Source organism: Sus scrofa, chromosome X, assembly GCF_054392235.1.
Source record: "Sus scrofa isolate SSC_HxYL_T2T_F1_AM1 chromosome X, Sscrofa_HxYL_maternal_Yorkshire_Landrace_v2.0, whole genome shotgun sequence".
Taxonomy (NCBI): domain Eukaryota; kingdom Metazoa; phylum Chordata; class Mammalia; order Artiodactyla; family Suidae; genus Sus; species Sus scrofa.
In genome coordinates, this window is record NC_139401.1 from 135512133 (window position 1) to 135526333 (window position 14201).

Sequence of the window (14201 nt, forward strand, 5' to 3'; positions counted from 1 at the left end):
GGGGCGGGTTGCATTTGTGGAAGCGAGGAGTGCTTGCGTCATATCTGAGATCTGTCAAAGGCTCTTGCACAGATCCACCTGTTCTCTTGAAAGGGCTCGTTACATACCATTAAGGTGCCCGTGGAATTCCCTCGGTAACTCTGCCAGTTCCTCCCGTCAAGACTGTACATGATGATAAACTGGGAGATGTAGAGGCTGGAAAACTTCTGACGGGCACCCTGGGTCATGATGCCGTGAATGATCATTGGTGCCAACAGATCCACCTGCCAATTAAAACAACACTTTATTCTACATGCATTCTACAGCGCCTTCTACATGCTTTATGGGTTTCAGGAGCCCCTACCCTGGCCGGGGGCAGCCTGGCAGTACCCTGGCGGGAAGTCCTGAGTGGTTATCAGCCTCAAGGCAGCACTGGAGCCCAGCGCTCTGCATTTGAATTTTGGCTCAGTTGCTTATTGGCTGTGTGACAAGGGACAAGTCATTAAGTTTTCTGGCTTCAACTTCCTTATCTGAAACGGAGAAGGTAAGCACATCTCCCGCTAAAGGTTGTGCGAAGGATTTACTAGCTGGATGTGCTTTAAGTACGCGGTAAGGAAGCGCTGTATACTTGCGTATTTTGATCATGACCTTGCTAAAGTATAGAAAAGTTTACTGATCCAGTCAGTGAAGTCTGTGAGACTGGGAGGCAGAAGCTTGGCAAGCCGAAACAAGGGCCAAACCGAAGAAGCGGAAATTGAACAGGCGGTGTCGCTCAGGGTTCTTTGGAAAAGGCACTCTCTCTACTGGTTTCATCAGACTGTCCTCACATAGAAACGGGGAAGCTGTGACAAAAAAGAAGTCCACAGAACAGATGCAGGGCAGCCGAACAGATTAGAATGTTCCCTACACGGTGGCACAGCTCAACCTGTGAGGCTGACAGAAGCACAAGCGGAGAGCATGGGGTTCGGCAGAGCCTCGCAAATAAAAAATACTTGGGAATCCGTGAACATTCAGCTCAGATCGTGTCTGCTTACCGGGAAGCTCCTTCCCCGATCCCTGAACCTCAGCAAAAGCGGGAGGGCAGAGGCAGTCTTGCAGAGGAGGGAAAGGCGTGGGGACTTCCTGGGTCGACTGAAAAGGGGGCGAAGGAAGCCGATGTGCTCGGAGAAGAGGGTGCACGTGGTAAGACGGGTACCTCAGGCCTGACCACGTGTGCACAGGACAGTATTTTTCGATGTGTTGCGTGAAAGAAAATGTATCATTAACACGAATTTCACATGTTCCTTTTTCTTCGTGTGGCCACTGGGAAAGGTAACACGACACCCGTGTTTGCCTTTGTGCTTCACGGGGCAGTGTGGAAAGATGCCAGACTGAGTGTGGTGTTTTATGTTGTTTTTTGTCTTTTTGGAGCCGCATGGATGGCATATGGAAGTTCCCAGGCGAGGGCGAGGGGTCAAATCAGAGTTGCAACTGCTGGCCTCCGCCACAGCCACAGGCACAGGCACAGGCACAGCCACAGCCACGCCAGATCTGAGCCGTGTCTGCGACCTACACCACAGCTCACGGCAACGCCAGATCCTTAACCCGCCCTACTGAGCAGGGCCAGGGATCGAACCCTCCTCTTCGTGGACACGAGTGGGGTTCTTAACCTGCTCAGCCACAATGGGAACTCCAAGACTGAGTCATTTTAAAAGAAACTGAGTTAATCTGAGGACACCATTTCTGTTTTTGGCTCCAGGTTGTTTACCAGATTGGACTAACATCAGCAGGGGTTTCTTCCTACCCAGTGGTGTAGACTTTCTAAAGAAGACACATTCATTTTCTTGGCTGTGGGGTGGGGGATCGAGCCATTTGTTTTCTGTTGAAGTGAAGGGGTTGGAGGAGCTCCCACTGTGGCACCATGGGATTGGTGTGTCTCCGGCACACTGGGACGCAGGTTCGACACCCGGCCAGCACAGTGGGTTAAGGATCCGCTGTTGCCACAGCTGCAGCTCGGAGCTGACCCCTGGCCCAGGAACTCCACTGCAGTGGGGCAGCCAAAACAGAGGTAGACTCAGTGTCATGGAAAGTATTCAGACATTCGAATCCCAGTGGAAAAAAGATTAAAACCAGATCAGTTCTCTGACTCTTTCATCCCCGACTGTCTGGGCACAAATCATAAGCTGTTCTATGCTTCAGCTGTTGCCTCATCTATTACCTGCAGTTTGGTGAATGTGCCTTTGGTATAAAGGAGAGAGATAATGCTTTGAGCTTCCAAGAGGCAGGTGCGATGGGATTGAAAGTGATGCATTTTCTAACCTTGATCCAGGAGTGGGGATCCTTGGTGCTCCAGGCATTGATTGATCCGGAATAATGAAGTCTGGCCAGCTTTGGGGCCCACTGTCCTTTGCCCGAGAAAGGGGAGAGAGATTAGATTAGCTGGGCTGGTCCTACACGCTTAGGAGAAAGGTTAATCCTAGCTGTGGAAAAGATAAAGGCACAAAGCATAGCAGTATCAATGCTTGCCCATTTTATTTTCTAAGGTGTTGATGTTAGCACCTCTAATTAGCTGATACTGGAAGGTGTTACCAGCACCATCAAATGATATTAATATTTCTTTATTCAATAATGTGTTCACTGGAGAAAAATTAGAAAATAAAAATAAAAGTAAGACATAAGTCAATATAAAAATGAAAGAAACAAAAAAATCATCCTTCCACCCAGAGAAAAATACCACTGTTTTGGTATTTAACGCTCAAGCCGCTTTCTCCAATGGATTTTTTCCCCCTCTAAAACAGCGTTGGGCAAACTTTTCTACGGAAAGGGCCAGACAGTAAATCATTTAACCTTTGCAGGTCATCTGTCTCTGTCGCAGCTATTTAAATGCTGTTGCAGAATGAAAGCAGCCATAGGTGATTGTAAATAAATGGGTGTGGCTTCTTTATGGACACTGAAATTAGAATTTCATATAATTTTCACACCATGTAATATTATTCTTCTTTTGTTTTTTCTCAATCACTGAAAAATGGAAAAATGACTCTTAGCTTGAGGGCCGCACCCAGTCAGAACTTTGCTGACCCCCGCTCTAAAACAATGCTGGGGACTCTTGCTTGGGTATCGCCGTTCAGAGGACACTGTGGCTGCTCGCTCCAGTGAAGAGAACGGACCCAGATGAAGCAATGCTGCAGGCACGGAGGAGGCCGTGGCATTACTTGGGTGAGAAGTGACACCGGTCACAATGGGACATGGAGGAGAGGCAAGGGACTGGAGAGGCACGTTTAGAGTAGAATTAACAGAAGCATGGAGATGGACTGGTTATCTGAATCTCTCCAAAAGAATAAAAAAGACATGATGGGCCCAGAGCTTCGAGAGAAAAGACTAGTATTTACCATACTGTCCTGAAGCTGTGATCTGAAAATCTCTAATGCGTCCAGAAGCCATTCCCAGTGGAGCCTGACACTCTGAAATCATAATAGTTAGACGTGCAGAAAACACAGCTTTGCAAATGCAAGTCATGAAGAGCGCCAACAAATGCTCATAGTTTGTAGTGTTTACTCCATGCCAAGAACTGTGCTAAGGCTTTTATTGTACTATCTCCCTGAGCTCATTCCAACAGGCCGGTGCCACAACTACTCACCTTTTGCAGCTGAGGAAACTAGGGTCCCTATATAGGCAGACCAGTGGTTCTCCCACTTGTTTGGGGGAGATTCTTCCAAGTGATGTCTGTAAGTTATCTTTGGTAACTGAACCAAAATGAAGTTTCAAGGTTTGCTCTTGGAGCTCTCAGAGCACCTCGGCCCTCTTCTGAGGACTCAGGATTTCTACCAGCAGTCTTCATTTGGGGTTTGGTAATGACCACGAGCTACTCACCCTTGCTGTACACCAGGAAAGTCGTGCTCATCCCAGCTTGCAGGTGCTCGCCAATCAGGCATTCTATTCGCCAAATTCCAACTTTGGACGGTAGCATTTCCACTGTCTCAAAGACACCTTCTCAAAACCCAAAGGAACAAAAATTATTTCTTTTCACAAAACTGAGCATAAGATACACTTAAATGTCTGCCAAGTGCAGACCGCGGTGCCAGGTGCAGGTAGAAGCACAGGAATAAGCACAAGATAGAGACACAGACTCCACCAGGCCTCCCTTGCTCAATGCAGGCTGCCCGCCTGGCTCAGCCTCAAGCTGGAGGAGGAGACGGACGTTAAACCAAGTTCAAAATTTTGACTTGAACTATACTTGTGACATACAGTGACTGCAGGACTGTTTATTACTTCAGAGTAAGCAGAGAAATCACTGGGCTTATCCGAAATTTTACACAGAAACAGGGGCCCTTCCCTTCCACCATTCAACCTATTTTAAAGGGACGGTGGAGAACTAGAAGGAAATGATACTTTGGTCAACGCTGTGAGCAGCGCTTAACCAGGACGCTGGTTTCAGACATCACACAAATCACTCTTTGGGAAACTACTGGTGCCATGTGGGACTGGACGTGGGGAAAAAAATCCCTTTTGCCCAGGAAAGCCTGTGACATCAATTATCCATTTACTGTTCAAGTATTCCATTTACTTTATACACGTTACGTGTGCTGGAATGCTAGCACGCATCGCCTGTATGAGCAGGGACCGTGATTACCAAGTTCATCTACTGATGAGCTCTCTGTAGGCGAAGCTACTCGGAAAAGTACGCCGCGCGAGAGCAGGGACTTTGTCTGCTCTGCTCGCTGGCTCTGCGCCAGTGCCCGGACCCGGGAGGTGCGTTCGCGACCAGCACCAGGCAGCTCGTACCCGGATAGAGATTGTACACGGCCATTTTATACTCCTCCTTTTTCCGTACACTGAACACGTGTCCGCTAAAATGAATCGAATGGATATTTTCATTGCTGCCCATGCTGAGCAGATACCATCGGATCCTTTGATTCTGAGCCATTACTAAGCCAGGGAGTGTATCCATCACATAGCCATTGATTGCTGCAGAAAGACAACCAGAGGAAGCTGTTAAAATCTACGGTAGAAGTTTCCTTCCCTCCGCTCCAGTCAAAAACATTCATCCCTGGGGTCAACGGTGCTGCATGGGCTCGAGGCCCACCCCTCCCGGGGCACAGGGACTGCGCTTCGCCTGTGGGATGTATTACCATGGAAGCGATAGTTTTCTTTCAGAGTGGGGTCCTCCATCTGCAGGTGGCAGGGGGCCCGGCAGTTCCTTTCCACATTTTCAGTGAAGTACCAGCTCTTCGTCTCATCAAAAATAGTGAAAAACAGAGCAAATTCTTGCACGGTCACTTGTCTACCGTGAGCAGCGTTCAGGGTGTTGGCGCGGCAGATCAGAAGGGGGCCGATCAAGCCTGAGTGCACATCTTTTTCCTGAAAGACAGCCCTCCCATGAGCACAAGTCCTCCGACCCACTCCCCATCTCCCCACGGCGTGCTTCCTCCTCCTTGGTGGACTCCTGAGCCCCGTTTCTAAAGACGATGGCACCTCCCCTGCTTAAAGCTGCCCATTATGCAGCAGACAACACACAGACCAGGACACTGTGGACCCGCTCACCAGGTCAACATCAGAAAAGTAGGCCCAGGCTTTGCAGTCAAACTCGTCTTCTGTGGGTGCCATGTGATGCTGCACTTTCCAAAAGTAAGTTCTGGTTTCATTTGGCTGGACGAAGTTGTGTCGAGGTTCTGCCCCTTGCTCCTGATCATCCGGATAAGAAATAAGGCTCGAGTAGAAGGAATAGGGACGAGACGCCTGGTTTTTGAAAGTTACCTGTAGAGCAAGAAGGGAAAAAAGCAAGGACTGTGTTTTAGGATCTTGTAAAGTTCTTAGGTTGGGGTTTATGTCCCCAATAGCAATGCCTATTTGGGGGGTTTTATCCAGGTTTTTTCTTTTTTGTTGTTGTTGTTTTTTTTTTTTTTTTTTGCTTTTTTACAGCCACACCCGAGGCACATGGAGATTCTCAGGCTAGGGGTTGAATCGAAGCTGCAGCCGCCGGCCTACACCAGAGCCACAGCAACACGGGACCCGAGCCGCATCTGCCACCTATACCACAGCTCGCGGCCACGCCGGATCCTTAGCCCACTGAGCCAGGCCAGGGATTGAACCCGCAACCTCATGGTTCCTAGTCGGATTCATTTCCACCGCGCCACGACAGGAACTCCTACCCAGGTTTTTAATACCCAGAAGGAATGGTACAAAGTATGGACGTTGTTAGAAACCTAAAGATCTATGAGAGAAACAAGAAATTTTTGAATTCCAAAATCTTTAAGGCATAAACTGAAAGTTGCAGAGGAGAAAATTTTGAAATACTTAAAAGGAATTCCAAAGGAAAAAGGAAAAATGTCACCACAGGGGTGATACTCTTCACTCCACAAATTGATACTCTTGAGATTCTTCATGACAAATTCCAGGATTGATGCATATGATTGTTAAAGAAGACTTGTTTTTCAGATTTAAAAAAGATTATATGTTTTCATGGGACATATGGAAAGTAAAATAAAATTCAAGTCAGAAAAAAATTCACTCAGAATCCCATAATTTTAGATCCTTCTATATCCTTAATGTCAACAGTCATTTGGGACAATGGATGATTGTTTCTGGAAAAAATAAAACTACTTTGATCTTTGGCTCACACAAAGAACCAAAACAAGTTCTAGTCTACAGGAGTTATTGATGGATTCAAAAGTTGACTGTGGGCGTTCCCATTGTGGCTCAGTGGAAACAAATCTGACTAGCATCCATGAAGACACAGGTTCGATCCCTGGCCTCGCTCAGTGGGTTAAGGATCCGGCATTGCCGTGAGCTGGGGTGTAGGTCACAGACACAGCTCGGATCTGGCGTTGCTGTGGCTGTGGTGTAGGCCGGCAGCTGCAGCTCTGATTCAACCCCTAGCCTGGGAACCTCCATATGCCAGGGGTGCAGCCCTAAAAAGCAGAAAAAAAAAAAAAAAGACAAAAAAAGTTGACTGTTAAAAACTTAAAATGTAAAAGACAGTTGAAGAAAGTATAGGTGATTTTAAGGAAAAAAAATCCCTGAATAGGGAAGGATTTTTATAAACATAAAAGCTATGAAAGTGTCATAAACAAAAGATTCATGAATTATTACCTAAAATTTCAAATGCGTTTTATTTAAGAAATCACTATATATAAAATTAAGAGAAAACAAACTTGGAAAAATATTATTCACTAAAATAATCCATGATCATTCATACATCAGTGATTTATAATATATAAGGTAATTTAAAAAGAAAAGCATTCCCTCCAGAAATACCAACTGTGCAAAAGAAATTATTCCAGGCATTCCTGTAGTGGCGCAGTGGTTAACGAATCCCACTAGGAACCATGAGGTTGCGGGTTTGGTCCCTGGCCTTGCTCAGTGGGTTAAGGATCTGGCGTTGCCGTGAGCTGTGGTGTAGGTCGCAGACGTGGCTCGGATCCCGCGTTGCTGTGGCTCTGGCGTCGACCCCTAGCCTGGGAACCTCCATATGCTGTGGGAGTGGCCCAAGAAATGGCAAAAAGACAAAAACAAAAACAAAAACAAAAAAACTATTCCAGGAAAAGTGTTGTGGTTCTAGCATTCCTTAAGTAGTGATGAAAAAATTATCTAAAAGGCTGTTTTAAGTAAATTGTTAAGTAAACCATAAAATCATGAGACCAATATTCCATAATTTAAAAAAGACACATATGAAGTGATTTTAATGACATAAAAAATGTTTATCAGATAATATTTGTTTTAAAAGTAGAATGAAGGGGGCTCTTCTCCCCCCTCCCAGCAGTCCTGGGAGCTATTTGCTTTCTTCTAATAAACCTTTGCTTGGTAAAAAAAAGAAAAAGAAAAAGAAAAAAGAAAGGAAGAAGTAGAATGATGGGCTGTATCTTTGGGCACATAAAGAGAAGAGGACATAGAGGAAGATAAGAACATAGACCAAAATGGTAATTATGGCATTGTTTTTCAACCGCCTTATTTTCTATACTTAAAACTTTTTCGAAAGTGAGAGTACGTTATTTTTAGAATCAGAAACACACCAAAAAACATATACAGGAATAAGTGTCTTGTCATTCCCTTGTCCTTAACTTACCATGATGTTGTCTTCAACTTCCGCTCTGATGTAGGGTCCCAAGAGCCCCAAGTGTTTGTTGAGTTCCCCGCGGTACGACGGCTGCGTGAAGGAGCCGTCAGCAAATTCCCGGAAGACCACCTTCTTGAACCGAGGCACCTCTCCGTTCTGAGCCCTGGAGGAAAATGCAGAGGGCAAGCAGTATCCTCATGGAGCAGGTGGGTAGAAATGCCTCATGTGCTTGTCTTCTGTGTATTTGATGATGAGCTGGAAGCATCATGGGGAAGGGAGAGGAGCCGGAAGCAGTAAAGATAACTGCCAGCTCTCTGCTTTGGCCAGAGGGAGGGATGGTGATGCAATCCGCTGGAGGAGGAGGCTGCCTGCGCGGTCTGGACACACGGGATACCTATGTGGATTATACTGGCAACTACACGGAGACTAGGGGTTCACCAAAGAGGTCTAGCTGAAGATCAGCCACATTAGGTGGTATCCAGATCATGTGAGTGGCTTATCAAAGCCCACAGTCAATTGATCTTGCTCATAATTGTACCACTTATATACACACACCTAAAGGATGTAGTTTAGTTTTGCCTATTTTTAGAGCGTGCAAATGGAACCATATTGCATGCATGCTTTGGTTTCTGGCTTCTTTTACTCAGCATGATAGTTGTGATTCATCTATGTTGTTGTCTGTAGCTATAGTTTCTTCCTTTCTTTTTATGGTGGCACCCATGGCATATGGAAATTCCCAGGCCACGGACTGAATCCGAGCCACAGCTGTATCCTACACCACAACCGTGGCAACACTGGATCCTTAATCCACCGTGCCATAGCAGGAACTCCTGTGCCAATTTTTCTATTGGATAAACTGGCTTTTGTCCTTATTGACTCAAAGGAGTACTCTACATATCCCCCCCCCCTTTTTTTTTTTTTTGTCTTTTTAGTGCCAAACCTAGGGCATATGGAAGTTCCCAGTCTAGGGGTCGAATCAGAGCTGCAGCTGCCGGCCTACACCATAGCCAAAGTGGATCTGAGCCACATCTGGGACCTATGCTACAGCCTGCGGCAACACTGGATCCTTAACCCACCGAGCGAGGCCAGAGATCGAATCCGAATCCTCACAGAGACAGTGTTGGGTTCCTAACTCACTGAACCACAACGGCAACTCCAATATATTCTGATGTAAGTCCTGGCTTTTCGCGGACATCTCCCCTTCCGTGGCTAATTTTTCATTCTTTCTTTGTTATGTTTTGATGAGCATAAATTCAAAATTTTAATGTAGTGAAATTTATTAAAACATTCTTCAGTTAGTGCTTTTTGATACCAATTCTCTTTCTTCTCCTACCCCAAAGTTACTGAGATATTCCTTATTTGTTTCTTCTAAGAGATTAATGCTTTTATGTTTAGACTTGTAACCCACGGTGAGTGGATTTTTGTGTATGGTGTGAATTAGGGACCCAATTTAACGTTGGCTTCTTCCACTAGAGAGGTTTTATGTATTCTTCTGTCAGATATCTGCAGGCACTGCCAGTCCGAGACTTGCTTAAATTATGATCAAGAACAGAGATTTTGATTTAGGGATAAGCAGAGGCAAACTAGTGTATGAGGAATGGATGAACAACAAGGTCCTACTATTCCCAGTATCTTATGATAAACCACAATGGAAAGAATATGAAAAAAATATATATACATCGGAAGCGCTTTGCTGTACATCAGAACTTAACACAACACTGTAGGAGTTCCCTGGCGGAACACTGGGTTCCATCTACTTTTACTCCTTCTTCATCCCATCACGTGTTCTTTGAATGCTCCTAATATGCTTATCACTCCCAAATTTATGTCCATAACAGACCTCTCCCTTGGATTCCAGACTCATATATATCCAGTTGCCTACTCATCATCTCAGTTTGGATGTCTAATAGGCATCTCAAAATAAACATGTACAAGAGTTCCCGGCGTGGCGCAGTGGTCAACGAATCCGACTAGGAACCATGAAGTTGTGGGTTCGATCCCTGGCCTCGCTCAGTGGGTTAAGGATCCAGCGTGGCCGTGAGCTGTGGTGTAGGCCGGCAGCTACAGCTGTGATTCGACCCCTAGCCTGGGAACCTCCATATGCCATGGGTGTGGCCCTAGAAAAGATAAAAAGAACCCCCCCAAAAATAAACTCTAAAAGAAAAAAAATTTTTTTTAAATAAACATGTACAAAACAGACCTTCGAGTGTCTCCTCAAACACATCTGTTCTGCCTCAAGCCTTTCCCATCTCATTAAATGTCACCATTATCCACCTAGTTGCTCAGGACAAAAACTGAAAATCTTCTTTGAGTCTTTTCTCACCATTGCCCGTCCCAGCACCCCATACTCAATCTGACAGCAAAGCCTTCTCTGCTCATCTTCAAATCACACCCAACACCCCTACATTTCTTCAGACATTCACCACCCTACCCTGCTCGAAACAACTGCCTTCTCTTATCTGGACAATTGCAATAGCTTCTCTCTCTCTCTCTCTCTCTTTTTTTTTTTTTTTTTTTTTTTGTCTTTTTAGGGCCACACCTGCAGCACATGGAGGTTCCCAAGCTAGGGGTCGAATCGGAGCTATAGCTGCCACCCTACACCACAGCCACAGCAACGTGCTGCGTCTGTAACCTACACCACAACTCATGGCAATGCCAGACCCCCAACCCGCTGAGTGAGGCCAGGGATCGAACCAGCAACCTCACGGTTTCTAGTCGGATTTGTTTCTGCTGAGCAATGACAGGAACGCCTCCACTATACTTTAATAATTAAAAAAAAAAATAATGGTCTTTAAGAAAAGGCTCCCTTATTTCTTTTTCTATTAATTTATTATCTCATGCTCCTACTTGGCCGTGCTCCAGGGTCTATGAACGTGTCTGGTGCTCAGCAAACACTGGTGGACGGATTGACTCTCCTCAGGTCGGTCTGCTCTTCCCTGCCCGACCACGCTGTGCTCCCCAACAAGCACATCCTCCCACTGTGGCCTCTCCACCCCCAGACGGCTTGTGCCTTTCCCATGGCTTCGGCACCTGCTCAAGACAAAGGTCCCCAGGGTAGGACAGAGGAGTAGCCAACGTAGCCATACCTGTTTCTTAGCGCCCGGGGGGATTCGCTCATCCCGTAATCCCAGAGCTGCTCCACCGCAGCAATGAAATAGTGTCGGGTTCTCTTCTGAAAGCTGCGAGGGTCCTGATTTTCATCCTCACCGTAAATGTCAAAATCTTCTCCCTTCGTTTCAGTTGAGAAGATATCATCATAGTCCATTTTGTCTTCCTCCGGCTGAAAAGTAGGAAGGCTTATGTCCCTCTGATGCCGTCGCAGGACCGGAGGCTTTGGAGCGCACAGCCTTCCAGGCCCTCCCTGCTTCGTCCAGGCGGCTTCTCTTTGGGTCTCGGCTTGTCCTTCATTTTTTGCTGCTATTGAATGATTGCTTTCGTGACGGTCCAGGGGTAAACTGATGATGTCTTTCGTCCTGAGAGCTGTGCTTTTTGGTGACTTCTCTAGGGATTCCCACTCTTTGGGCATCGGGGGACCCAGAAGCTTGGAGGGAGTCCTTCCAGGTCTATTTACTTTGTTCAGGTTAACAGGTCCCCGTGTTTTCTGCAGGAAGATCTCCTGGCCGAGATCCCCGTGTGCGCGAGAAACATTGCTGGTTTTTTGAGGCAACAGGTCTTCCCGATGAACTCGAACTTTAGGAAGAAACTCAGCTTTGCCAGATGCTTCAGACAAGCCTGCTGAAGAGAGAACAGCCTTCTCCAGCTTCCCGGACGCCAGCGGGCCTGCGGCACTTTTCCCCAGGGCGCTGATCTTTCCTTGACCTCCGGCCATTTCCAAGGTCAGGAAAGGTAAAGAAAGGTTATTTCTTTTGGCTCCTTGTAAGATAGGACTGCTTTCAGACCACCGGGTTGAGGTGGCATTCAGAACCACCCCCCTTTCAGGCTTTATTTCTTCTAGCGGGAGTCTGATCTGTTTCAAGTCTCGCTTAACGCGGGCGGGAACCGCACTCCTCGGACCTGGACCTGTTCGATTTCCCGGGGCTTCCAAGGGTGCCTCTTCCCTAATTGCTGAGAAATGGGCTATGTGAGTCCCTGCTCTCTCTGCCGAATCATTTAATGACCTGCTGTCTTGAGGCACCGGCGCATGTGACCCCCCATCAAACCCTTCTACACTTGGCTCAGTGCTTTTTGGTGAAAAAATGTTTCTCAGGAAATTCTTAGTTCCAGTCGCTGTATACACCTGAGGCAAGTCGACTTTTTCTTGGACTAATTTTTCTCTCCTTTCCATCTCTTCCCGAGACTTTTTTCCTTGACTGTGTGTATCGTTTCCTTGGACATCAGCCGAGTTAGTGAGAAAGGTGAGCTCGCTGTTGGGAAGCATCATCTCTTTGCCTTTGCTCAGTTCATCCTCTTCCACTGCCACCGTATTCTCCCCTGCCCAGAAACTCTGACCTTTCACAGATTTTCCTGATCCTGAAGATGTCAGAAGCTCTGGACTGGGCCTCCGCTCCGAGCTTAGGGGGTTCTTGCCAAGGGGCCCTTTTATCCAATTTGACACATGATTTAATCCCGAAGCTGTAGTATTTTTGTCCATAAACGTTGCAGATGCCCTATTCTCAGTTAATAAAGCTGCGTCATCAATGTGAATCTTTCTATTAGTTTTTAAGTAAACTCGTGCCTTGTTTGTCTTTACCAAAGAGATATTAACTTTAAATAAAACATCGTCTTTGGTCAGTGAAGCAGGTCCATGAGCTCTTTCCTCTTCAAATATCCCGTCACTCTCCACTGGTGATACATTTTCTCCCAGGGAGCTTTCATGATCCTCCTCACTCGAGCCCAAAGGGACACCAGCCCCAATAAAGTGAGATGAATTTTTGCCAAGTACAATGGCACCTAATTGACTCCTGAAATTAACCTGCGGGTGTGGGGGGCCTAAGGAATGTGTCCTTTCAGTCTCCGCTGACAACGTGTCTGATGGAATTGTTGGCGAAGTCTTTAGAAGGTCTGATGAACTAGACATTTTTGAATCAAGTTTCTTCAACTCTTTCTCTGGCTCAGGAGTAAGTACTCTTTCGGCACTGTGATGCAGCTCTGGTCTGAGACGTGCCGCTGCGGATGGGGCCGTGTTTCTTTCTCTTGCTCCAGGTAAATAATCATCAGCCTCATTCCTGGCTTCTTGAAGATCAGATGAGGATGAGCCATGTGGAGCAGGATTCTGTCCCAAGAGCATCGACCCATCACCAGAGGGGACACTTAGTTCTTCCAGTGCTTGGGTTCTCTCTCCAGACTGCGGGTCAAGCTCCACGTCATCTTCTGGACTTGTGATGGTTTGGAATTGCTTTTGGCTCGCACTAGGGGGTCTTGAATTCTGGGCAAAGCTTCTGGGTTCAATGACATTCTTTCCACTCAGCAAGAAGCCTGGAATATCTTCATAAGTGTTGTCATAATAATCACCAATGTCCCTGTCACAACTATACACCTTCAGTAAGGCTGTCATCCCTCTGTTCCGCAAGTCTGAGTTGTGGCACCCTAGGACCCAGAGACCTGGAGATAAGGAAGAATAAAACTCTGGTTACTCACAGCCCAGGTCCCAAGCAAGATCTGTGTTAGAGGTTCTCTTCTATTCCCAGAAAAATGAAACAAAAACAAAAACAAAACACTAGTCGGTACCATTATATCGAGGTCGTTGGGTTAAATGTACACCATGGACTGCAGCCCAACCATGGCTCTAGTGTACCTGTTTGTGACCACAAGAAAGGGCTGTGATTTAAATGAATATATATTGGGATAAAAATGGAGAAATATAATTGACATACAATAGTTGAGACTCTTAGTCACACGGACTCTTTGGTGATGATAGATCGTGACTTAATTCAGCCAAGTTTATATAGGCGGGCTATTATTGCTATGCAACATAGTGGCATGGGTTCTAGAGTACGATTGCCTCGGTTCGAATCCTAGCTATACAATTTACCAGCTGTGTTGCTTTAAGCAAGTCCAAGGAACTCTCTGAGCTCCAGTTTTCTAATTTGTAAATGAGACTAGTAGTATCTGATAATGCATTCAAATCACATAACATAATGCCAAACACATACTCTGACCAATTTGTAGGATGAGTAAGTATAAGGGAGCAGGACTTAGGTTTAGGATACAGGTAACTAAAAGAGTGCTAACAATACTGAATTTCTACTGT

General features: G+C 46.1%; 1 protein-coding gene across 1 annotated transcript in view; it reads right to left on the reverse strand.

The window, feature by feature from the left end:
• F8 (coagulation factor VIII) overlaps positions 1-14201 on the reverse strand; it is an 85634-nt gene that overhangs the window by 22548 nt on the left and 48885 nt on the right. Inside the window, 9 exon segments of the mRNA NM_214167.3 lie at positions 108-263; positions 2278-2363; positions 3348-3419; positions 3829-3945; positions 4741-4923; positions 5088-5316; positions 5500-5712; positions 8021-8174; positions 11098-13552. Of these exon segments, the coding sequence (NP_999332.3) occupies positions 108-263; positions 2278-2363; positions 3348-3419; positions 3829-3945; positions 4741-4923; positions 5088-5316; positions 5500-5712; positions 8021-8174; positions 11098-13552 (3665 nt within the window).